General features: G+C 42.4%; 1 protein-coding gene across 1 annotated transcript in view; it reads right to left on the reverse strand.

Moving 5' to 3' along the window:
- The window catches only part of GALM (galactose mutarotase), a 53,496-nt gene extending 28,401 nt beyond the window's left edge, over positions 1–25,095 (reverse strand). Inside the window, exons 1-4 of the mRNA XM_036931642.2 lie at positions 24,812–25,095; positions 17,151–17,305; positions 13,130–13,336; positions 7,081–7,162 (exon numbers count right to left, since the gene is read on the reverse strand). Of these exons, the coding sequence (XP_036787537.1) occupies positions 7,081–7,162; positions 13,130–13,336; positions 17,151–17,305; positions 24,812–25,001 (634 nt within the window). The 5' untranslated portion in view covers positions 25,002–25,095. The remainder of the gene's footprint in view (positions 1–7,080; positions 7,163–13,129; positions 13,337–17,150; positions 17,306–24,811) is intronic.
- Positions 25,096–25,370: the final 275 nt, after the last annotated feature.

The raw sequence follows: 25,370 nt of genomic DNA on the forward strand, positions 1-25,370 counted from the left end.
TTCTCCCCCTTTCTTTGCTGTTCTATCAAAGGCTGTCCTTTTCCCTGAGCCCCGTGGAAAAGTCTCAGCACGGCTGGGGGTATCAGAAGCCCTTAAAGGATCCCACTCAAGTAATTTAATGCATACCCACTTTTCCCACCAGAAATTTATGCCATCTTGTCAGCACTGAAGGCTTTCTAACACAGGCAAACAATATCCATTGTGTGTTTTTAGGCTGGATGATGACAGCATCTTTGCTTTTCTTCTGGAGAGAAAAAAAGAAAGAAAATATTTTGAATAAAACAATAGAATCCATCACTTAGATTCTGAACCTACTCCTCTGGATGAAATTCCAAGCACTTTAAAGTCAGCAATGGTGTTTTGAGCACATGGTCCTTGCTCACAGGTGCCTCTCCTCTAAGACAGCTCTACCAACAACACCCCTCTGCGAGGCTGCAAGCTGGGCTCCCCTGCAGACCAGGAGCAAAGTTTGCGGCTACGCTGTCGGGGTGGGTTAGCATGCTAGCATTTAATCTAGCTTTGCTGCTTCTGAGCAATTGTTTTGCCCTACTTAAAAAAAAAGTGCAGCCCATTGAGCATTTGCTACTGCTTAGGATGGGCACACACCCTGTTACAGGGCATATTCAGGTCCTCCAGGGCATGTGTGTCAGTCTGTGATTGTCAGGGCTGTCCCTGTAGTTTCGCAGAAGTGGGACTCCTGGAAGCTGTTTACCAGGAAGGACATGGATTTACCCGATGGCCAGAGAGAGAGAACAGTGCTGAATCACTGTGCTGCCATCTCAGGCATTTAGCTTTGGAACCTGAGTCTAGTTTCCTGCACTATAGCAACAAAAGGAAACGGGTCCCTGGTGCCCTACTTGGGTACTAAGCCAGCTAAATGTGAGCAGGTGAGAAAATTCAATCCTTCTCTTTATCCAGGGATTAATTCATTCCTAGGATTGTAAATATTACACACCACCCTTTCTTCTCACAGACGTGAGAGACTTGGAGGCGATCTGGGCTACCTGCCCACCATGGCCAGAAGCCGGGGCAGAACTAGGTGTGGGTCTATACAGGTGCTTACAGCACATGGCTTTTTTCTTCCTTTCAATTTTGCTGCTCATGGCAATGGGCTTCCCATTACCTGAAAAATTATTTACTGAATGTCTATAACCAAGGCACAGAACACTCTCCAATTGGATCTGCATCAGCATTTCCCTCAGACCTCGATCTAAGTATAAATTAATAGCCACAAAAGGTGGCGGCCTGGGACCATTGTACGTCTTTGTATCACAGACAGATACAAGCTTAGAAGCAAGCCTAAGGGATTGGCTGGAAGTCAACAGAAGGCTGATCAAATGAAGCGACAGAAATTGCAACTTGTCTAATTAAGCATTTGGGACAAACTCATACAGAATTCAAGGAATGAGCTGATAAGAGTCCTCATGGTTAAAGAGTTGCCTTGAACTTCCTCCAAATCCGCCACAAATTTTCCTGCATAAGCTGTATTCCCTGGCACATTTGGCTGCTACCTCTTGTTGTGATGCTGTGCACAAGGTTGCAGTGAAGAGTTCTTGTTTTCGTTTTTGATACCATGATGGTAAGAGAGACTTTCCTCCCTGGGAACTCCAAGTAAAAATAATGGGGATTTTTATGACCTCAGGAAAAGAGATTTAAAAAGCAAATGAACACATAAACAGGTCTTTGGGGTAGTAGAGGATGAAGATGGTGAGCACAATAGCTGACAGAGTAAAAACCACTCATGTGCAAGGAGGCCCAAGTTCACAGCCAACCTTGGCAGGGTTTCACCAGACCAGGCAGCAGCCCCACAGAAAGCCAGAGAACAGAAGGGTCCAGAATGAACTCCTTCCCCAGCACCCTGCTGGTTAAATGAGGCAGGTGGTAGAGCTTTTCTTTCACTGTGTCCGTGAATTTCCTACCATCTTCAACAGAGATGACCAACGTCCATACCTAAAGAAAGTGCACCTTCCACAATAACAGGACCCTGCAGATGAGAAAACCAAGAACCCTCAAGCAAGGGATATGACATCACCCACAATACTCCACGGCAGCCGACTAATGACCACCAAGGTTACTGAGGCAAAAGAATCATTTTGAGCCTTAACTGGACCACTTTGTAGTTGTTCTTTTTCTATATTCCTTCTCTTGTCAGTCCAACAAGGCCAGACACTTAAATTCATGCCCTTGAATTTCAGGAAAACCTCTTAGGTCTCTATCTCTGTCTTTTTTTTTTTCCCTCTCTTTTAAAAATGATTTGAACAAACTTGTTTACTGTTTTCCTTGTAGAATAGAAAGAGAAACAGGGAGGAAGACAGAGATGGTGTGAGACTACTTGCACTTAAGGCGGCAGAAGAAATGAGAAGTGACAACTGTCAAAAGCATTCTTTTAAAATTTCCTGGCTTACTTCCAGTTTCTTGACCATAGAAAAATGAACGGAAGTGACCTTATGGGGTTGTGGTGTGGATTATTTATAAAGTTCTCTCTGAAATACTAGCCATTATTATCATAAACCTTTATCTCACCTCACAGATAAACAGTATCTTCCTTTTTCTCAGTTCAACACAACCACAATCTCTAGATATTATATATCTTATTCCCAGAACTCTTAACAGAGTGTGGCTGGCCTAACCTTTCTTGTAGCATGTCTGGGGAAGTGGCCGAGCACGTCTGGGTAAGTGACCTTGTGGTTCTGTCCGGTTCTGGCTGAATATTTGGAACTCAGGTACACCTGTGCAGATAGTCCTTGAACTCCAGGCCAGTCTAGGGTCATCCAGGGCCACCCCAGGGATCACAGCCGTACCAGAGCCTGGTGCAGATCTGACATGGCACCAGCCAGCCTCTCCAGGCCCATCCATTTGCTGCCGCCAAAAGCATGCCGGAGTGCTGCAGAAGCCCAGCACTTCCCCAGGGATCGTCCTGCTGTTTCCTGCACTGATCGCTTTTGTTCATCTCTATCCAGAACACCCTCCCCTCCTCATTGCCTGACAAAATTCTACTTGCCCTTTCAGGTTTATCAATTCTCATATCCTCTCTCTGGGAGTCTCCAGGCAGTGCTTTCCTGGTGTACTGAGTCTCCTAGACACATCTACCCTGACTTTTTCCAGGTTGATGGGTAGTATCCTGGCCGACTCTTCCACTAGACTATCACCTTCTGGCAGGCTCAGCGGCATTCAGCAGGCTTTTCCAATTGACCAAATGACTTTGAACTGCTCTCAGAATTAAGCCATTTGCTCACGGGCTTTGGTTAATAAAGAGTCAGATGGAATCTTGGCTCCTAGAGATCTGCTCTCAGCTGAAAGTGGGCCAGACGTGCAGAGTAGCAGTTACCACTCACTTTTGTAAGATGTTCCAAAGAAATCATGTAATTATCTTATTTCTTAAGCATTTCTGAAAAAGGAGGAAGGGAAAAAAAAAAAACCTCTATAATTTCAGTTGAAGTGTCATTGGGCAAATAGATACAGCCTATGTAGGACCAGCTAATGTGTGGATAGTAAAAGAGAATTACGAATTTTTCATAAGCTCTGAAGTTGTTGCAACTTATTTACTTTCACAATAGTTCTAATGGATTTGAAGGATGGTAGAAATAGCAGTAAAATGTTACATTAAGAGCCTTGTAGAATCACAGAATGTAAGAGCTACGGGTGGCCTTGAAGACCAATTACTGGTTCTCAGTCATGAGTCCATGATAAAATTTTCACTGGTCCAAAGAAAACAGGTATGTTTCAATAATCCACTATCACACCTTAAAAATCAAGATGAATTCAATTAAAGGATTGTTCTTCATTCTGAGATGAGATTTTCCCCACTTTTGTGGTGTTAAAATATTCTTTCCTTTATGAAATCATGGTGATTATAAATGGTAGTTTGGGTTTTTAAAAAATAAAGGTAGTCTGTTTACCTCCGTTCATCATTATTATCCCAGGTAATTAAAAAAAAAAACTTACTGAAATAAAACATACATACATTTCCAACTAATATTAGCGACCCTATATTTATGATAGCTTGGCAAAATGAAAAGTTGGGCAACCCCAGATAAATCTCCCAAATCACTTTTTAAGAAAATTTACTGGCCCATGAAATCAGATTGAATTCAACATCCCTCCTATTTGCAGAAAAGGAAATGAGAGTCAAGAGAAGTTAAGTGTTATACATACACTGCAAGTTACCCAGCTAGTTAACAGCAAAGCCAGGACTAGACCCAGGGCTCCTGCCTCCCAGAGTCCAGAACTTTTATCTTACATCCTACTCAACTTCACAGGTATTCAATATTGGTACAAAGTATAGAATTTGATCCCAAACCACTTACGGTGCAGAACTGAGATGAACATGAGTTTTATGCAGTCCATTAGATTGCATGTTAGACTCAACTCTGCTTTGCCACAATTATCTCTTACAAATCATGACAAATAGTCTTTACATGGCATGAATCTTGCATTTTTGTGATTTTCACCTGATCAAAACTTAACAGGTAATGTAAGATTTTATACACAGAAATAAAATGACTTACTTCCTCACCTCCACTTACAAGCTACTTAATTCATTTTTGCCCTTATCAGTCACATAACACCAGTTACCACTATTTTTTCCTTCACATTATTCAAATGCAATAATTCTGCATCCAGGACAAAGATGGGCCAGCTTACTCATGCCCATCTGTTGAGCCATGTAGATATCAGAAGATGACACATGTTCTCAACACAAACATAAAAGCCTTTAAACTCAGCTCCAAGCCAGGAAAACATTCAAAACTGTGATGCAAGAATTTTAATCCATTTATCTTGATTTCTCATTATTCTAATGAGTTTTGTAGTTACTATATTTATGGGGATTTCTAATTCCTGCTGCTAAACAAAGTACTGTTTAGTATGCAGGCTCACATTCTTAACCTTTTTCCTTGTACAAACTTTGAACTAGAGGCCAGAAACACAATCCTGCTGTTTTAAAGAAGGCAAAATGAAACAAAAGCCCTGACCTAAATAAGACAGGTGTGCCATTAAATTTAAGTAATATCTTAGAGCCTTGCACTTTTTTTTCTTTGTGTACTTTGATGTAATTTCAGACTTACAGAAAGGTTGCAAAAACAGTACATCTCTGCCCTTCTTCTCCTAATGTTAACATCTTACATAACCGTAGTACACTAATCACAATGAAGAAATTAACATTAGTACAGTGCTATTGACTAAAGTACACACTTCATTAGAATTTCACCAGTGTTCCCACTAATGCCCCTTTTCTGACTCAGGATCCAATCCAGGCTCTCAAGTTGCATTACATTGTCTTATCTCCTTAATCTCTTTTGTGACCATTCTTCAGTCTTTGTCTTTCATGACTTTGACACTAAGAGGGCTAGTCATAATTTTGTAGACTGTTCCTCAACTGGGTTCATGTGTTTTCTCCTGAATGGAATAAGGTTATCACAGAAATGATATGCTTTTCAGGGCATCACATGAGGGGGTGGGGGTGGTATCATAAATATAGGTCACTAATATTAATTGGGAATGTATGTATGTTATATTTCAGTAAGTTTTCTTTTTTTTAAACTACTTGGGATAATAATCTTACTGGTGATATAAACCTTCATTACTTGTTTAAGATGATGCCCTTGGCTCCTAATTGCTTGTATTCTATCATTCTAAGTAAGCTCTTTATTGGAGCAGAGGTGACAGGTAAAGTAGCAGCCCCTTACTCAGGGCGGGAACAGATGGAAGGGCCAGCAGATGGGCTTCTAGAAGGCCTAAGAGAATGGAACACAGGGCACAAGCAATCTGACAAAGGAGTCATAAGGTGACACCTCTGAAAAGTCTCTGTCACACCGGGCAGGAGGCCTCGGCCAGCCAAGGGGCAGCAGGGCAGCCCTTCTTTCTGGGGGGGAGGAGCTGATGAGAAAGTGTGTCTTTCTGGATTTCTGCTCCTTTCCCTTCATCCTCTACTCTTGTTCACTTTAGTTTTCTTTGACTATGCCTTCTACGCTCACCTGACCTTGATCTTAATGAAATCCCAGTAAGAATATTTATCTACTGCTTTGGGATAATGACTTCAAGTTAACTTCCATAAGTCATTACAGGTAACAGCCCTGCCAGTCATCTTGCTGTCATCATCTGTCCCCTGGAGGCAAATGGGGGTGTCCCTACAGTCTAGTACAAAACAATACCACTTCGTCCTGGAGATAACATGTCAACCAAGTTGTTTTTTCCTTCTCCCTTCTATTCCCTCCCCTTCCTTTCTTTTAATTGAGATATAATTCAAATACCATAAAATTTAACTCTCTTAAAGTACACAGTTCAGTAGTGTTCTATATTTACAAAGTTGTGCCACCATCACCACTAATACCAGAATCTTTTTATCACCCCAAAAAGAAATCTTGAATCCAATGTGACTCCCCAACCTTTCTCTGCCCCAGAACCCACTAATCTACTCTCTGTCTCTATGGATTTGCCTATTTAAACCAAGGTACTTTTGATACCAAATAGTCATAACCAAGATGAATTCAACCCAGTTCACCTAGGAGACGCACACACATGCACACACGCACACACGCATGAGGTTTGACTCCCCCAATACCTTACCTCCTCTTTGGATACTCTGGACTCCCCATTTCACCCCATCTACCCAGCTGCGTCTCAGAGGTGACTTACCTGCATTTGTCCTCCTCAGAGTACAACTTATCCTACCTTCTCCTCTTCTATCAAAAACCACTTTGTGTTCTATCAGTGTCCTGCACTTGTGAGATAATGTTTAGGTAAATTTATCTCTGCTAACAGATTTACGTGTTAGTGGAGAACTTCTGGAGTCTAAGGCTCAGTCAGGCTGGCCACATGACCCCGTTTGTTTGGAACTGTCCCAGTTTATGCCTGTTGTCCGGGCTTAACTGTTAATAGCATCCCCTTTCCCTCTCAAACATGTCCTGGTTGGGGGTTCGATTATACGGTCACCCAACCAAAAGAGGTGACTAATTGTGGTAATTATAGGTATTTTGGCAGTCCAACAGGGAAAACAAATTTAGGTAAATGAAGTTTTGATGCTCCTCAAATCGCATCCCACTTCTGCATTCCCATTAAAAAGAGTTTAAATTCACCAACCGGTAGGAATCAACGTTTTATCCACAGGCAAAAAAGTATCAGCCTCTATAGTGACTTCATGATCATATATATTCAGGGAACCCTAGGAGGGAAAAGGTAGAGAAAGAAATGAAGATTTAATGCCTAGTCTTACTTTGTATACAGTTGTCCCTTGAACAAAGCAGGGGTCCTGATCACGTAAGCAGTCAAAATCTGCATGTAAGTTTTGACTCCCCTCAAATTAACCACTAATAGCCTACTGTTGCCCAGAAGCCTTTCTGAGAACACAAACAGTTGGTTAACACATATTTGGTATGTGTTCTGTAGTATATACTGTATTCTTACAATAAAGTAAGCTAGAGAAAACAAAATGTTATTAAGAAAATCATAAAATAAATTTATGGTACTGTATTTATTGAAACAAAAGTCCACGCATAAGCGGACCCATGCAGTTCAAAGGTGAATTGTATTTGCATGAGAACGTCTCTCGCAGAAATGTTTTGAGGCATTTAAAAAAACTAGAAATCCCATTAACCTATGGTAATGATTAAAATATTCATTTAAGTGTAGTAAGTAGATAGGGCCTCAAAATAGCAACCGACAAATTTGGAAGAAACTTTCAAGGGTGACCACCAGCATGCATTTTCTTTTCTAAATGAAATTATGAAGGTGAAAAGTCAGAGCCACCAGTAGTTTGAAAGCCTTTTGGACTTTGGCTTGCTACAAGAGAGGTTTCATCCACTCTCTCATTTGCCAGGCAAACAGAAGAGCAAAGATCAGTGACCTGTATGTAACACACAGGTGCTAGACGGCCAAGACATCGCCTGGGGCTTGCTAGAGCTTCAGTGTGTGTGTGTCAGCCCTTCTCTGGCCCAGCTCCCACGCAGAGGACCTACCCCCTGCCACATGAAAGAAGCCGCAGAGTCAGAACTCGGGTCCCTGCTTCTGAGAGTTTGCTCGTCTCCTCCATTTAAGCAGCCACCTGCTCTCCGGCGGGGAGTCAAAGGCTGGTCAGTGGACAGAGGGCCTGCAGTCCAGTTCTGACTCTTGTGGAATGGCCTGAGGCAAGTCACTTAACCTCCTAGAATCTCATTTCCTTTGGTGTAAAAGTGGGCTAAAGACCACAGTGTTGCTCATGTGATTGTATATCAATGATACCTTAATTTAAAAAAAAAATTGGGCTAAAGATGCCCACAGCTTTTCCAGGGTGCTCGTGAGGAACAGTTTAGAAAAGACATGTTGCACTGCTTGCAAGTTGGAAAGTTCACATGTATGGGTTTTTTTAAATTGATACACAATTATTTTTTAATTGATATACAGTGTTATATTTGTTTCAGACAAACAACAACAGGTATGTTTTTAATAAAATATTATATTTTAATAGAAGTATATTTCAAAGCTTCCCAGCAGAAAATGTGGAAGGGGAAACCAAGTGAGGGCTTTTGCTTAGTAAATGCTCAAAAATAAGCTAACCCAGTAATTCTCAGCTGGGGATGATTTTGCCTTGCAGAGCAAAATTTGAAAATGTCTGAAGAGATTTTTTTATTGTCGTGACTGGGGGTGATAATACTCCTGACATCTCATGGGCAGAGGCCAGGGATTCTACTGAACACCCTCTAATGCACAGGACAGCCTCCTCATCCCCACAACAAAGAATTATCTGACCCAAAATGTCAGTGGTCCCAAAGTTAAGAAACCCTGAGCTAAGCTAAACTGCAAGCTCTGCTAGGTCCCTAAGAAGTAAGCAGAGAGACCGAGGGCTGCAGGTTAACTGGAAACAGATTCTGTACTGAGAAGAACTCAGGCCCACACAATCATATCCAGCTGCCCTGAGGAGAAAAGCCAAGATTTTACAGACAATGAGAGAATCTATGCCTAGACACAATAGAAACCTGTTTAACTGCATTATGAAGAGGCTGTTTCTGAATTACAATTCTCTTGTATTTTCCTAGTGGTCCTGTGCTGGGCAGGGGTAATTGTGGGTTGGAGACACTCCCTCTCCCCTGCCCACACTTTTATCATAACCACTTGTTCTGTTTCTGTTCTGACCTGGGAAGGCAGGTCCAAAATTGGAGGAATGCACCGCTGCCTAGAGCAGCTCTTGACTACAGGGGTCTCTCTCCTGTGTGGCTCTCTCTACTGCCATCCTCTCATACCTCGGGGTATGCCAGCACCAAAGAGTGCTGAGAGGAGCAGAGACAAGCGAAGAGGATCTGGGACTGAAAGTTTCCTTGGCTCTCTCTGTTTAATGCTCAGTTTCAGGTTGAGTGGCATTCCTTTGTATGACTGTATCACGGTCTGTTAATCCATTTTCCTGTTGAGGGACTTTGGGTTGTTTCCAGTTTTTTCCTGTTATGAATAAAGCTGCTGTGGGGAAAATGGAAGTTCCTAAACTACTTGATGATGTAATTGGCCTACTGCTAGACTACTGCTTCCACTCTTAGGCAATAAGCTATTTTTGACTGAGTCACTATATAAAGAGCTCTGCCCAGTGCTCTGGGTGGAGGCAGAGGCAGAGGAGGACTACGGACCTGCACACTTTGGATGCAGATGTGATTCTAATGCTCAACCTACCGCCTAACGCCGGGAGAATAAAGCCAGGTAGAAACGCTTTTACTGCAAGAACATTCCGTTGTCATTTTTTGGTATTGCTGAACCCATAGTGAACTTGCCCAGGGCTGAAACCCTCAGGTGAGACAGCTGCTTAGGAATTTCCTTTTTCTGTTTGTTTTTTAGCACTAGGGCAGGAAGAAAATGATTCCATTCCACCAAATAAATTGATGAGTCAGAGATATTAGGAAAAAGACTGAAAGGAGAAGGAAGCAACATTTATTAGGCACCCACTCTCTTAATGGTCCTTGGGTCACTAAGCACTAACATTCCTTTATTAAAGGGAAGCATGCTTCGTTTTATGACTCTACTGACCTGGAATAATGCAATGATCGCCTCTGGTGGAATATTACTATTGGATTAATTTCCTTTCTAGGCTGATGAAAATTTGGCAAGGAATGCTGATTTGCTAACAGATCTTGAGGCCCATCTCTGAGTTCAGTGTTTATTTTGGTTAACTTTGCTCAGCTGCTAGTAGCTGGTAACATCAACCATTTGTAGAGCACACTGTGGCCTGCATGGGGCTTTAGAGACCTTTATGAGCATTGTCCCTACCATTGCCTTCATTCAGCTCTCATCACTTCTAGCAGAATATAACAGACATGAGTGGTACTACGCAAAAGCCACAGGCATTCCTTTGCCAGCACCCTCCTTTTCTCCTGGCAGAACCCTGACTTGTTGATTTATCTTATGCTAGTCCATATATTCAGGGAAAGGACTCTCTCCTCGGCCCCAGAGCATAAATTTTGATTGATCTAAGCTGATTATGATGGTTTAATTCCCTTGCTGGTGATTGGGTTAGGAAGAAATAGGAAACACTTCTGGCCAACAGACTGTGGGGAAAAGTCTGCTGGGGAGCTTCTGGTAAAAGTTTTGCTTGTTCTTAAAAATGGAACATTAGAGATAGGAAAAAAGGAATAGGTCCTTTTTTGTATCTGGATGTGACTACATGAAGAGGTGGTTCCTGCAGCTGTGGCAACCATTTTGTGACCACGAGGGGATGAGTCTGTAGAAGAATGCCAGAATACTGAAGCAGCAGAATGGAAACGTGCAAGAAACTGGGTCCTTGGTGACATACCTACTCAGTCATACAGGAACCACTGCTAGTCCCTTTCATCTCAAATTTCCCTAGGACTGCTTTCATAACTCTTTAGGTGAAGTTTCAAAAAAAAAAAAGTTCTCCCAATTCTGGGTTAGGTAAGGAATGAACAGCCAAAAAAAAAAAAACCACCCAAACTTCAACCTATATACCTTCTCCATTCTCTGAAAAACAGTTCTTTCCTCTCCCCAGGCCTCCAGCATGCAAACTTAGAAGTAATGAGTCAACCTTTGGTCCCAGGTAAAATAAAAATACTGCTTATTGAATTTAAAAAACAAACACAAAGTGTAAGATGAGTTGACTATTTAAGTATCAAGTTTTCAGCTGTTTCTCTGGGGAGGGCTTAAGATACATGGTAATGTTTTCCTGTGTAGGGTAAGAGATGTTCTGAAAATGCAGAGATCCCTTATCCCCAGGCCTTGTGATTGACTGTCTACTCTTAGATAAGAGTGGACAGTCCCAAAGGCTGAGTGTCCCACAAGGCTGGTGCCCCCGCCCCCCACCCAACCCTGAAGCTAGTGGCTGTGGATGTGAGCTGCCCTTACTAAGAGAGTATACAGAAGGGAGTTCACACTGGCTACCCTTTTGGGTGGGGGTCTGTGATCTGAGAAATTATTCAGCCTCTGGAAAGAGATGTAGAAATACCTATCACTCCAAGTCCCTGTAGGACTGGAAGGGTGGGAAGTTCTGGGCAGGTGGGTCCTCCCACCAGGTAAATGGAAAGGGCCTAAGTGGACCTTACCCTATACTTTGTCTCCTTCATTAGAACACATCCATCCGTAGATGTAATACTTTACACATAATTTCTCTTTTGATTTCTAAACCTGTTCCTTTAGACTACCTCCACATTGTAAAATAGGGTGTCCTAAGGATACAATAGTGTGGAAAATAGTGAAACATCTCCATGATCTATTACTACATAAAATCACTAATATTTGGTCCATTTCTGTCAAGTTTGTTTTCTGAACTTATTGTTAAAAGTAGGTCTTAGCAATTTGTTCTCCATGTAAGAACTTGTTCATTATGCTTCAGAAGATTGGAGACTGACGAAAATTAGGCTTGGGGTGGATTAATGATTGTGCATTGAGCATTGACTCCCCTATACAGAATTTTATTGTTGTTAACCATTTGATCAATAAATATGAGATGCCCTCTCAAAAGAAAAGAAAAAAAAAAAAGTACAGACTTCCAATTGTAAAATAAGTAACCAGGATGTAATGTACAGCATAAGGAATATAGTCAAAATATTGTAACAACTTTGTATGGTGATAGCTGGTAGCTAGAATTATCATGTATATAAATGTTGAATCACTGTGTTGTACACCTGAAACTAATGTAATACTGTGTGTCAACTACCCTTCAATAAAAAATAATTATCTACAAAAAAAAAAAAAAAGTAGGTCTTAGGCACACGATTGCAGAGCTTCTCACGGCTGAGCATGTTTGCTTCGGTTTCGCTTTTTGGCTTGTCTTTAATATCTCATCTCAGGAAGGATGGTGAAAGTTCCTGATGATCAGGAACAGACAAGTGAAGAATCATCTTTCTTATTTTTAAAGGGAGAACTTTGAAAGTTATATAAGAACCAATTAACTCATGCTATTTGAAGAGATTTTAGAAAAAAAACTCATCAGATCATCTGCACCTCCTAAAAGAGTGTGAAAATGCAAGATATTACTAGTTGGCTGTGAACATCATCTGCGGTAGGAAATATACCAAAGTGATTCAAGTATAATGGACAATGGTGAATTCTTCAGAAGAAGAGGAAGTAATAGAATCTACAGAGTTTAGCTAAGCTTTTTATTCTGTCTCATGTAATAGCCTCATCAATAAGCTAAAATAATACCACTAGGAGGGAATGAGGTAGTTTAGAGGGAATTACCTAAGGGGGTTGTCAGTGTCTCTACACTCTTAGGGTGGACTGCACAATGGGAGCATACAAATATTGGCAGCATAGCTAAAGGGCTGGGCCAAGCATATTTCCAAAGATCCAAGAGTGGAAAGCGCCTTGATTAGAAGTAACATTGGGGGTGGGGGTGGGGTGGGGAGCACAAAAGTGAAAACAAATGTGAGCACATGTCACAGGTAGATGGGAGGGAATTCCTGAAACCGCTCCTTGTCTGAGTGTATGGGAAACTGATCATTCTCTTGGCAGTACAATATACTCATTCCATCTTTCTCTGTAACTTCCATTTTTTGAGCACCTACTAGGAGACACATGCTTTCTTTGCTGGGCACTTCTCTTCATCACAAGAGTGACCCCATTACCAGAGTAATTCCATGCTGGGTTGGTCTTCCCGGCCACCCCCCAGCACAGGGCAGGCCATGAAGCATACAGCAGAAGAGCACAGGAGAATTCTTACCTGGCCTGCGAGGTTGAAATAAGAATGGTTGGTCAGGTTGACGGGTGTGGTCTGAGTGGCCTGTGCTCGGTAGTTGACCGTGAGCTCCCCGCCGTCCAGCGTGTAGGTCACCCAGACCTTTAACTCCCCAGGGTAACCTTCCTCACCGTCGGGACTGACCCGTGAGAACTGGACGCCACTGGGCAGCACCTGAGGAGTCCAGAGGACCTAGAAAACATGTTTTCACAGCTGTTCGGGCCCTCAGACCCCAAGCCGAAGGCCACATTTCAATATTTAATGACAGCTTATTCTGGGAAGAGAAATGGTTACATGGTCATTAAGGTGTTTGAGTAATAGCCTGGATTTTAATTACTCCAAAAGTTTGTTTTATACAGAAAAGTGGCTTTTGAGATAAAAAAATTTTCTTTGCCTACCCACATTCCTCAGTCTTCCTCCAAGAGTTTGTATGTATGTGTTACAATATTTTCTTCTCCCCCTTCTTTCAAAGGTTTTTTTTTTAAATCTTGACACCCCATTCTGATAGCAATATCTGCAAGTAGTATTCAAAAATAACCTTAATAGATCAGCCCCACTCTCTCTCCCAGGGGGTACTATTTTTTTTACAAACAAACACCCCGAGGTCCTCCATGTTCCCTGGGCATGTTCCAAATAAATAAGGAGGCAAGAAAGCACTTGCTCCTTTAGGAAGAGTTCCAGCCCTCAAGCCGGAAGTCCTGACTCGGGGCCCAGGCTTGTTCCCAGCTCCCTGTGTGACTCTGGGCATCAGCCCCTTCCGTAAAATAAAGGGGCTGATAAAATGGTCTTGAAAGCTTCTTCTGGCTCTAGAAAATATGACTCTAAGAGGGGCAAGAAAAATATGAAGAAAAGTTTTCTAAAAGAGGTTTTTTGCTGTTGGAAATAGAAATACTGGATTAACTCACTTGTTCCTCTCAAGTCTACCCTAGAGGCCTCAAGATTACACTTATGGGGAAGGGAAAATCACCACCATTACTGAGTCATTATTATGAGCCAAAACCCTTTGCTGGAAGCTTCACAGGCATGATTTCACCTGTCTCAGAGGTGACTTACAGTATGTACCATTTTCCTCATGTAAATGAGAGAGCTACGTCTGGGCCACACAGCCAGGAAGACACTGGATTTGAGACAAGTGGTCTGATTGGGAGCCTGTTCCTTTTTTCTACATTATCAGACAATGAGGTGGCCAGAGACCCCCAGTCCCTTTAGGATCCCTGAGGCCACTAGTAAAGGGGCCTTTTGCAGACATGAGACCTTTATTCATTGAGTGCTCACCAGTCACTGACCTGGTGCTTTATATAAATCATTTTGTAAGGTAAGGAATTGGTTGAACCAAACAAAACGACCATCTTTGGAGGTCAAAACAGTTCAACAATGTCAGTTTAATATGGCTCCAACTAGTATTGTTGTACCCATTTTATAGATGAGCAAACTGAGTTCAGGGGAGTTAACTTGTCCACATCCACCTCCTGCATTCAGGGGAGTGGAATAAAACCCTTCCACACCTCATGTCCATTGTTAAAAGAGGGGAAAAAATCTTGTTGGATCTCAGACATGTAATTAGTGTTGGAGCTAGGATTCAAACTCAAGCCTGGCAATCTTTACTAGTCCACATGGTAGTTGCAGTGAATGTTCTGTTCGAATCTCCATTTTCAACCAGAAGAGTTGAGGGCAAACACTATCACTGCAAATAGACTTGAAAGATAAAATTTCTGTGGGCCACAGGAATGGCCTATGAGCCCAGACTGCCCACCCACTCCTGGCAGGGGCTGATCTCTCTCACTGACATTGTATTTGCCAGGAAGGGGGGCCCTGCAGGAAAGGAGGCCTCTGCCATCAGCTATGGTGAAAGCAGCCAGTATTGGAAACACATTCACTGACCTTAGTAAAATATTAATTTTATACTCTAGTTATCTCTCAGAAATGTTGAACTCTCAAGACACTTCAAACATAAAGCTTGTTTTATGTGTGATTAAAACAAGAAAAAGAACCCCCAAAATAAAATTTTAGGAACAAAATACATGAAATAAAATCTTAACTTGATACCTAGTTTCTCTCTTTCACAAAGATTTGGAAATGGGAAGATTTTTGTATAAACCAATATTATCAGACAAGTACACTAATGTGCCAAGTATAATTCCTATCCTTGGGAGGATTTCCCTGAATGTGTAGTTTCTAAGTTTCTTGAAAATTCCCAAACTTGCATTTCCAGGCCTACTTATACCACTTCTAATCCTGACATGTTATTCAAATTTCATCTTTTAAATAATGTGTTGATATAAATAGAAAAACATACCTCCAAACCAAGAATTATTCAGTAATTGTTGAGATCAAGTACAACTTAATACAGAGTTCATCTGATACTGCTCATGTCACTCTATGAAAGCCTTCTGTTCAAAAGCTTTCAGTGGCTCCATGAGAATACTCCAAGCCTTTCCCTCCTCTCTGGGCTGCTGCATAGCCACTCTCCAGTATCTCCTTATTGAATGAAATGCTCTCCTTTCTGCAAGGGCAGCTATCAGTGTGGCCACCCCCAGTTCCTGTAGCACACCACTGGCATCTGTATTATGGAGCTTACTCCCGACAACAGTTACTTATGTAAGGGTCCGGGGCCTTCACTATACTGGAGTCCCAGGAATCCCCATCCTATTATGCTGGTTCACACAAGGGGTTTGGTATGTGCACTGCATTGAAAGGTACATATGCTCACCATCTAGCTATGTTCATATAGGGCACACATGTTAAGTAGCACCACAGAAAATGCCACAAGTGGAAGAGAGGATGCAGGAACAATCTAGAACAAGGTGCTGTTATGAGGCTTCTCTGAAGATACCTATCCAAGCAGAAAGAGGCCTGACATCCTCTGGTTGGGCTTTGCCCAGGGACCTGGCATATTCTAGAGACCCTCCATCTTAACATTGCCCATAAAGAGGCTACCCGCTGCCTTCATGTTCCCCTGGTGTGAGAAGTCCCATCAGGGAGGAAAGGGGAACTGATGGGGCAGTCTGGTTCAGGCCACAGACAGGAAGCTGCTGGGATGGGGACACAGAGAGAAACCAACTTCCTTCAACAGGACAAGTGGTAGTAAGAGGCAGAAAAGAAATGATGGTCCTTAACCACCATACAGGTTCCTGCGTTCTCTGGCTCTTCTCTGGAAATAACCTGGGTGGTATAATTTAAAGGAAAGTAAACTACCAAAATTGTCTCCCTGAGATTAGACTAGTAAGAGAGTCACTGGGGATTAACCTGAAGATTCCTACACAGCTAGGAAGCAGAGGCCAGGCATTCCTACTCAGGGAGAAGCTGTCTGATCAGTCTGCTTTCCTAACCTTGTTTTTCCAGGGATTCACTTGGGGAGTGGGCGTTTTACTGTGGAAAGGGGGAGCTGGGGGGAATCTTAGGTAATTCTAAGGCCTGAGGCACTTCAGTGGAAGGGGTGGCCTGGGCGTGGTGCCACATCCAGGGCAGGAGGAGGGGGTGCTGAACTGGGGGTACCCATAACAGCTGTCGAGGACACAGCAATTGTAGCATAGGGATGAGGACTTTGGGTCAGGCAGCCTGACTGAGTTGCGTGGCCTTTTCAGAGCCTCACATTTCTCATGTGATAATACGGGGCTCTAGCAAGGGTGAGAGATAATATATGCAAATGCCTTCCACAGTACGTTGTAGGTATTATATGTGTCAGCAGATTTTCTATTGTAGATTAAAGGTCAACCTGACTCCCTGATCCCAACACAGTGAGAAAGTCCTTCCCTGCCTTTCCTAAGTCAGGGCTGTCACCCATTCACTTGGGGCCCCCTTGCCTATTACAGTCAGATGAGCAGAGGATGAGTGCTGGAAAAGGGCCAGGGAGCGGCTCCCCCCAACCAGGGCAGCGGCCTCTTCCTGTCTCACCTGACCACGCATTTGCTTGAGGGCCTCGCATTGTGCCTGGCAAACAGAAGGTGTGCTTGAAGGTTTTGTCAAGAGTGCCAGGTGGGGAGTCAGGCCAGTGCCCCCAACTCACCTTATCAAACCCTCTGAGTCCTCCGTGCAGACTGTTGGGCCCATTATTAATGGCCAGCTTATATTCCTTCCCGTTCACCGTGAATGTCCCTTTGGCAATCCTGTTGGCTACCCTGCCGACCACCGCTCCGAAGTAGGGCTGCTTTTGGAGGTACCCTGAAAGGACATGGCACTTCAGCATTTTTTAAAACTACAGCATTTAAAAAAATTCCCAAACCAAAGGTGAGGCTCACGCTGCTGCCCACACTTTCTTCTGAGGGCAGATGCAAGTAGTAACAGCTGGGGCACGTCTAAGTTCTCATGGAAGCACAGAAACGTGGTGCCCTTCACACATGAACTTCTCTCTTTCCAAAAGTAATTCATGCTCTTCACAAACATTTTTAAAGAACTTTAAAGAGCATTAAGTAGAAATCTAAAGCATCCTAATCTCATCACTAAAGAGAACCACTGTTAATATTCTTCTGTATATCCTTCCATCTTTTAGTATATGCATACATGTGACTTTGTTTTTATAAAACTGGGGTCTTAATATGCTGCTTTGCATGTAATCTGCTTTTTTCTAGGCCAGTCAATTTAGTCTTCACTAAAAATTGTGTCTTTCTGTAGTCTTGAAAAGAAACTCTCTGATTCTTCCTCTTTTTAATTTTTAAAAATCATACAATTAGTACATGAAAGTACCCCTTAAAAATTATTAAATAATACACAAGTATACAGAGTAGGCTTGCCTGAGGAATTACAGGATGCCCATTTAAATCTGAATTTCAGGCAAACAATGAATTCTTTTTAGTATAAGTATGTCCGTATTATTATTACCATGAGACATACTTACACTTAAATATTTGTTGCTTATCTGACATTCAAACTTAATTGGATGTTCTATATTTTTATTTGCGAAATCTGGCAACTTTAATAAAGACGAAGGCATGAAAGCCCCCCTTCACCTCTCAATTCCTCTCCACCCAGTTATAACCACTGCTAACAATTTGGTATATACACTTCAAAAACTGTGGTTGTTTCAAAACAGCAGTAGAATCACAGAACCCGAGAATGGACTAACAGTTACCAAAGGGAAAGGGACTGGGGAGGATGGGTGGGAAGGGAGGGAGAAGGGGGTGTAAGAAGAAAGGGGGCCTTACGATTAGCATGTATAATGTTGGGGGGTGCGCGGGGAGGGCTGTGCAACACAAAGAAGAGAAATAGTGATTCTACAGCATCTTACTACGCTGATGGACAGTGACTAATGGGGTAGGTGGGGGAGACTTGGTGAAGGGGGGAGTCTAGTAAACATAATGTTCCTCATGTAATTGTAGATTAACAATAACAAAATTTAAAAAATAAAAATAAATTAAAAAATTAAAAAACTGTGGTTGTTTAAATTAACTACATATAAGCACAGATAAATACACATATTCCACATAAACCAAACTGTACTACACACATTGTTTTGCAGCTCTTCACTTATCAAATGTCTTGAGCTCTTTCCATGTGACTACATATCCATCTACCATATTCCTTTTGATGGCTACATGGCATATTGATTGACAGTAAACTGTTGCCAGGCTCTTGGAGGGGGTTATATGAGCAATGTAGTTAGTGTCCTTGGACTTACAACTTTGTGCGTGGGCATATTACAGTATTTACTTCTCTTTCGGTTCCTCTATTTGATAATCTTTTAGTTTAGATTACAATGGCAGAAATGAAAGTTTGGAGGTTGTCTGTTTTTTGTATTACCTGCTTTCTACTCTATTTTCCCCCAAATGCCCTTGGAATTCCATTCCTCTTTCCAGTGGTACTCTGTATCTATTGCATCTCCTGTGGATCAGAAGAATACGCAACTCGAGTATGTGAACTCTTCAAACTATGGCTGGAGGGTCCCTCAGGGTACAGACCCTGAACGGATTAGGCCAGTTACAGGTCACAGGTTCCCATTATGCAATTGGTTGGGTGTAAGTGAAACATTAGTCATTGTCCTGCTCGTCCTTCCTGGTTCACTTCCTTGCTGATCTGCAGTCCTCAGAGTCCTGCCACAGACTCACAGCAGCTAACACAGTGCTTGCTGAGTCTCAGTTCACTTCCTCATTGCTCTACATTTAACTCATTTCACCCTCTGAATACTTCTATGAGGTAGACACAATTATTACCCTTGTTTTACAGGTGTGGACAATGAGGACAGAAAGGTTAAATAACTTGCCCCCAAACACACAGCTAGTTGTAGCAGAACCAGCATTTGAACCAGGCAGTCTGGCTCATGGGTACATGTTCTAAAACAACAGATTATCTGCAAAGCACAAATCTTCCTGGTTAATTGACCTTACTACCATTTTAGCTGAGGCCAGGCTGCTGATGTCTCCACCAGCTCCTACCTCTGTCCCCTACCCTCCTCTCTTTCTGAAGCTGTAGCTTACACTGGGTAACCAAAAGGAACCCCCAAGAGTCAAAAACCTTTTCTTGGTTTTCCCTCATCTGCTTCTGTTTTTGTGTTTAGTAGACCTTATTTTTTGGAGCAGTTTTAAGTTCACAGCAAAACTGAGCAGAAGGTACAGAGATTCCCCACATACTCCCTTAACCCCACGCATGTATAGCCTTCCCCATTATCTACATTCCCCCCACAGAGTGGTACTTTTGCTACAACTGATGAACCTACATGGACCATCATTATCACCTGAAGTCCTTAGTTTACTGTAAGTTTTACTCTTGGTGTTGTATATTTTCTGGGTTTGGACAAATGTATTAATGACATGTATCCAGCATTATAACATCACACAGAGCATCTTCAGTGCCCTAAAAATCTGTGCTCTGCTTATTCATCCTTCCCAACCTCCTGGCAACCACTGATCTCTTTACTGTCTCAACAGATCTGCCTTTTACGGAATGTCATACAGTATGTAGCCTTTTCAGACTGGCTTCTTTCACTTAATAATATGCACTTAAGGTTCCTCTCTTTCTTTTCATGGCCTGAGAGCTCATTTCTTTTCAGCACCAAATAATATTCCATTGTCTGACGTACCACCACTTTTTTAAACCATTCACCTACTAAAGGACATCTTGGTTGCTTCCAAGTTTTGGCAGTTATATAAGTTAAGCTGCTACAAGCCTCTGTGCACAGATTTTTGTGTAGACATAGATTTTTAACCTTGTGGGTAAATATCAAGGAACAGGATTGCTGCATCATTTGGTCAGAGCGTGTTTAGTTTTGTAAGAAACTACGAAACTGTCCTCTGGAGTGGCTGTACCATTTTGCATTCCCCCCAGCAGTGAATGAGAGTCCCTATTGCTCCGCATCCTTGTCAGCATTTGGTGTTATCAGTGTTCTGGATTTGGTTGTTCTAATACGTCTCACTACTGTTTCAGTTTGCGTTTTCCTGTTGACATATAACATATAGCATTCATCTGCTTTTCAGGTGAAATGTGAAGAAAAGCAGAATCTTTGTTCAAAGTTTGTTTGGCTATATCTATTTTTGATTCCCACCTTGATTCATTCAACAAGTGTACATGGAGCCTCTGCTCTCTGTCAGGCACATGCTCAGCATCAGAGACAATGACAGATCCACCTGCCAGACTGCTGCCTTCTAGGCTTGCAAGAATTCCCTCAGAAGGGACCACTTCCTGGCAACGGTTAATAAACCCACAGAGATAAGAAGCACTTGCCAGTCTTTGATTTAGGTGATGAGCTTTTAAGGATTAAACCATAAGGACAGCAGAAACCACTGCTACCAACTGTCTCTAAAAAAATTCTTCAGAACAAATGGATTTTACGCTATCTTTATATGTTACCAAGCTTTTGTATCAGGTCAGAATTACAAATAGTGACAATCTCCAGATTCTGAATAGGAAATGACTACAAAGCTTCTTTTGAAATGTAGAAAATACTATTTTCCATGGGAAGAGGAGAAGAGTCTAGGTCAAGCCACAAATGCAGATTTAACCAAGTCAATTACTGATGTGGGGTAAAATGCAGAGGAAAAGTTTACCCCTTTTCCTGGGCAAGGGATGGCCAGAATATAATAAATGCTTAACCAGGGGGTGGCTCTCTCCACCTGGAACACCCTAGGACCCCAGCTATGACCTCTGCCTCGCACAGCTCAAACCTTCTCCAGACTGCCCTGAAGTCTGAGGGGTGATTGCTCACTGTTCTCGGTCAAAACCTCCACACCCTGAATTTCCTTTCCACAGACTTTCCTTTGGTCTGAGGAAAATAAACATTAATGGACAATGACTTTAATCATCCCAAATATATATTTTTAAATGGCTGCTGGTTGTCCTGCATGAATCTCCATGCCTTCTCTTGCAGTGTTAATGGAGTAAAAGAAAAAGTTTGAGGCACATGAGGGAAGATATTTGGAGACAAAGAACAGGAGATAAAAACTGTCAATTGCTGATCATGGTCAGCTGCCATCACAGCCGACAGCACATTTCATATCATTAATCATGTGCTAAGGTGAGGAACTAGATCTGGAGAAGTTACAGAACTTGCCCAGGTCACACAGCTTTCAGGACAAAGTGAACTTAAGCCAGGAATCCTCAAAGCTCCTCTAAGGGCGCTCTTGGGGTCCACAGTGTTAAACTGCAGTCTCCAAACTGGTCTTTTCCTCCACCCCTTCTGATGAACTCAGATTTTCTAAAAGCACTAAATTAATTTTTTCCAAATTTTGTCTATCATGGCCCTCAGGGCAGTAATAGCTGTGTGTCTGGTGGTAACCGGAAAGGGTAGTAGTTGCACTGATTATACAGGTAATTCGTTTATACCTGTGACGTACTGGTGATTATTCTTGTCAGATTTCCAAATAAGTCACAGTGACTGTAGGTGGGACACAAAGATGAAAAACATTGAAAAATATTTTAAACACAAAAAATGGCAGAAAAATTCACAGGAGGCATTACTGATTTTTTCAGGGTGTAACAAAAGATTGTATGATTTGCCTCTTTAGAGTTTTACAGAAGAAAGACCTCATTTTCCCAGGGAGGAACTGAACCATTCTGACCTCCGGTCATGGCCATCATCCAAGCACTTTATATAATCTATCTGGGAAACTGGAGATAGTTCACATCTAACCTGGCAGTTACAAAAGGGCCATGTCTCACGGAATTATCCATGCACAGCTCTTCCCTGTGCCTCAAAACATTTTGGGGACACAGTAATGTCAAGATAACTCCTTATTTGGGTCATGTTTTGTTGCTCTAAATTCTTTACTTCAGCTTTGTTTATATACTTACAAACTCAGACATTCTAAAAGAATGCAGAGGGCTCTCTTGTCCCCTCCTGGTGTTAGCCAGGAGCTCTGTCCTCTCACTGTATCTCTAAATAAAAGCCTCTCCCTGGCTCTCCTAAAAAAAAATAATAATGTACAGTGAAAATTAAATCTCCTTCTACTCCTGCACCCCAGACACCCAAAGTCCTTTCTTAGAGACAACTACTGTTGCCAATTTCTTTACATGGGTTTTAATATACTAAAATTGATCAAAATAGTAGCCCAGTGCTATTTCACACTCTTCTGATGGAGACAATTATGCTTCCTGTTATGACATATATGAAGTCTTCTTTACCTTTGGCAATACTAGAACAATCTACAAAAAACTGAAAGACAGGGTTGTAAAAAGAGAACAAAGGGTCACATGCAATAACCTTGAAGATGGATGAATATATTAGAAAGTATTACTTGATATTCTGAGGGCTTTTTTCCAACTTTTCTTTTGAAAATAATTTGCTTTCCTTTTTAAATAAGTTATTTAAATTATAGCATAGGGACGAAAATGTCTGTCTTGATCCAACACCTAGAATATTTTAGATGCTTTGATTCTCCTACCATTCTTTGAAGCTTGTGATGCAACACTGTACGAAAATGCTATTTAACATTCATGAGAGATGTTAATAAAATGGAGGGCAGTGCAATACAAGTTCAATCATTGTGATCTGAAGGGATCTTTCTTCTTCCTTTTAAGAATATTTGGAGATAATACTTTCTTTCACTCAGACTCCCACAAGTCATAATCTCATAGAGATGATGGTATTAAAAATGGTAAGAAGTGAGAGTGTGTGAGTGTGTGCATGTAGAGGAAGGGTAGATATCTCCTGGACAGTAACAAGGCAGAGATGGAAATGCGGTGATAAAAGCAGGTGCCTGTGGCATATCATCTCCAATGTTTTCCTGGTTCTGGAGTTCTAGGCCATATACCCAGTACTTTTTTTACTCCATTGGTCATTTTGCACTAATCAGGTAATTTCTTTGTGACCCTGTTTCAGCCCAGAAAATGGTTATGTTACTAAAGGAAAGAGGTGACTCAGCAAAATGACTCTCAAGAATCTTTTGTCACTTGTCAACCCTCTTTGCCTCCTGACTCTGAAGATAAAAGATATGAACTCCCACCCTCAGAAGTTCAGAAGGACAAGCAGAGCAAGGGGAAGTGGAGCTGATTTTCTCCACCTCCCTGCACCCTCCTACCAGGGAGGCTCCTGTAATAAATTCACTCAAGTAACCAAGGAAATCCTGATGAAGATTACCTACTCTCTTCTCCAAGCCAAGCTGTGGAGGCTCTAAGGCAGAGAAAGATAACCAGAGAGCAAGGAGAGGATCCTCAGGAATATTCTTATATTTGTTAAAGAAGTGCAGAACAAATTCCACTCTCCTAAGGGAAAACCAGTTCTCTTAAATTTTCTGTTGACCTCCAACCTCGTACCATGTTACATATCTAAAGAGACAAGCAGACAGAAAGACACACCTAAAGGAAAACCTCAAACCTCTCTAGTAGATTTTGTCCACGCCCCACTACCACTGAGCAGAGGTTATTCTCAGTTTCCCTTTGCTAACTTTATTTCAGACCTCATTTTCCATCTAGCTACACGGTAGTGCCAAGATAGCACAGTGTACATTTTCCTCTGCCAAGATCAAACTGCAATTGTAATTATTTATTTATGCAATTACTTAGCAAAGATCTATCTCCCCAGCTAAACTTCAAGTTCCATGAGAGGGGGGACCTTGTCTATCTCATTGAATGAGATAACTGATTAACAGATTTTGAATAACTGAATTTAATGCATGATATTAATACCCGATGGATTCCAACAAAGTAAAACCCACCCTGATTAGGAAACTTTTTCTAGACATTGGGTGGGTCTTCTGCCTTCTTCCTCTCGGTACATGGTTATGGAAGAGCCACGGGATGCTGGGTACTATATTTCCCACTAGACTAAAGTTATGAGTTATGTTATGGAGCATTTCTGAGATAATCAATCCTCAAAGCGAATCTGTGCAAGGAGGAAGTCGAAGACGCACGTCTTTGATTTTCCTTCTTCAGAAAGGGCAGGAGGAAAGAACTGGGAGCCACAACCCCTCTAGCCAGCTTTTTCCTCTCTTGCCTTCACAAAGATCAACCAGTTCAAAGGTCGCCCCACGGTTGCTGGAGTTTTATCTTGCTCTCAATTGACTTTTAAACTAATTGAGCCAAAGCCTGAACGGATAACCAGAGGCCAACTTCTATGGCTGTTTCCATTCATTTCCTCTTTTTTCCAAGCACGGATCGCGACACTGGGTGGTAGTCGGATCCAAGCGGGCCGATCACCAGCGCGGGTACTTCCCCTGGGTCAGCGCGCCAACAGCAGCCGGGGCGGGCGCGCGCGGAGTGGGCCTGGGGCTCGCCCGCAGCCCAGGGCAGGGTTTAACCCACCTTCCAAATCTGCAAAGCCGAGCACCACATCTGAGGCTCTGCCCTGCCTGTCTTTGACCTGTAGGGCCGTGATGGTGCAGCCCCAGGAGATGATGTCCACTGTCAGCATGTCTGACTGAAGCTGGAACTTCTCCACTGTCCCTGCCCCCAAGGGCAGGTCTCCAAACACGGCTCTGGTCACGGAAACCATGGACAAAGCTCGCTGGTGCAGCTCTTCCCAGCCCTTCGAACTCCTGCCGCTAAACCTGGAGCGCCACAAGTTTACGGGCAAAGGGGCGGGGCACGGCTCAGCCTCCTCCCCTTCCTTGCCTGGATTTAGGGAGTGACCACTCGCAAAAAATATCCTCTGAGGCCTCTCTAAATCATTCCTCCGACTGAGGGTGACAGGGAGGCAGAATTTCCAGCCAGGCTTGCAGTTCTTTTCCTTCGCTAACCCTGGCTGCGTTGCATATCGGGAATGGTAGTCTTTGGAAAGTGAAACTGCATTTGGGGGCCTGTAGTTTTCCTACACCCAAATCTTGAATCTGCAGGACGCCACCCCCTTTTCTGGCGCGCGGTT

Source organism: Manis pentadactyla, chromosome 2 (assembly GCF_030020395.1).
Source record: "Manis pentadactyla isolate mManPen7 chromosome 2, mManPen7.hap1, whole genome shotgun sequence".
Classification (NCBI taxonomy): Eukaryota; Metazoa; Chordata; class Mammalia; order Pholidota; family Manidae; genus Manis; species Manis pentadactyla.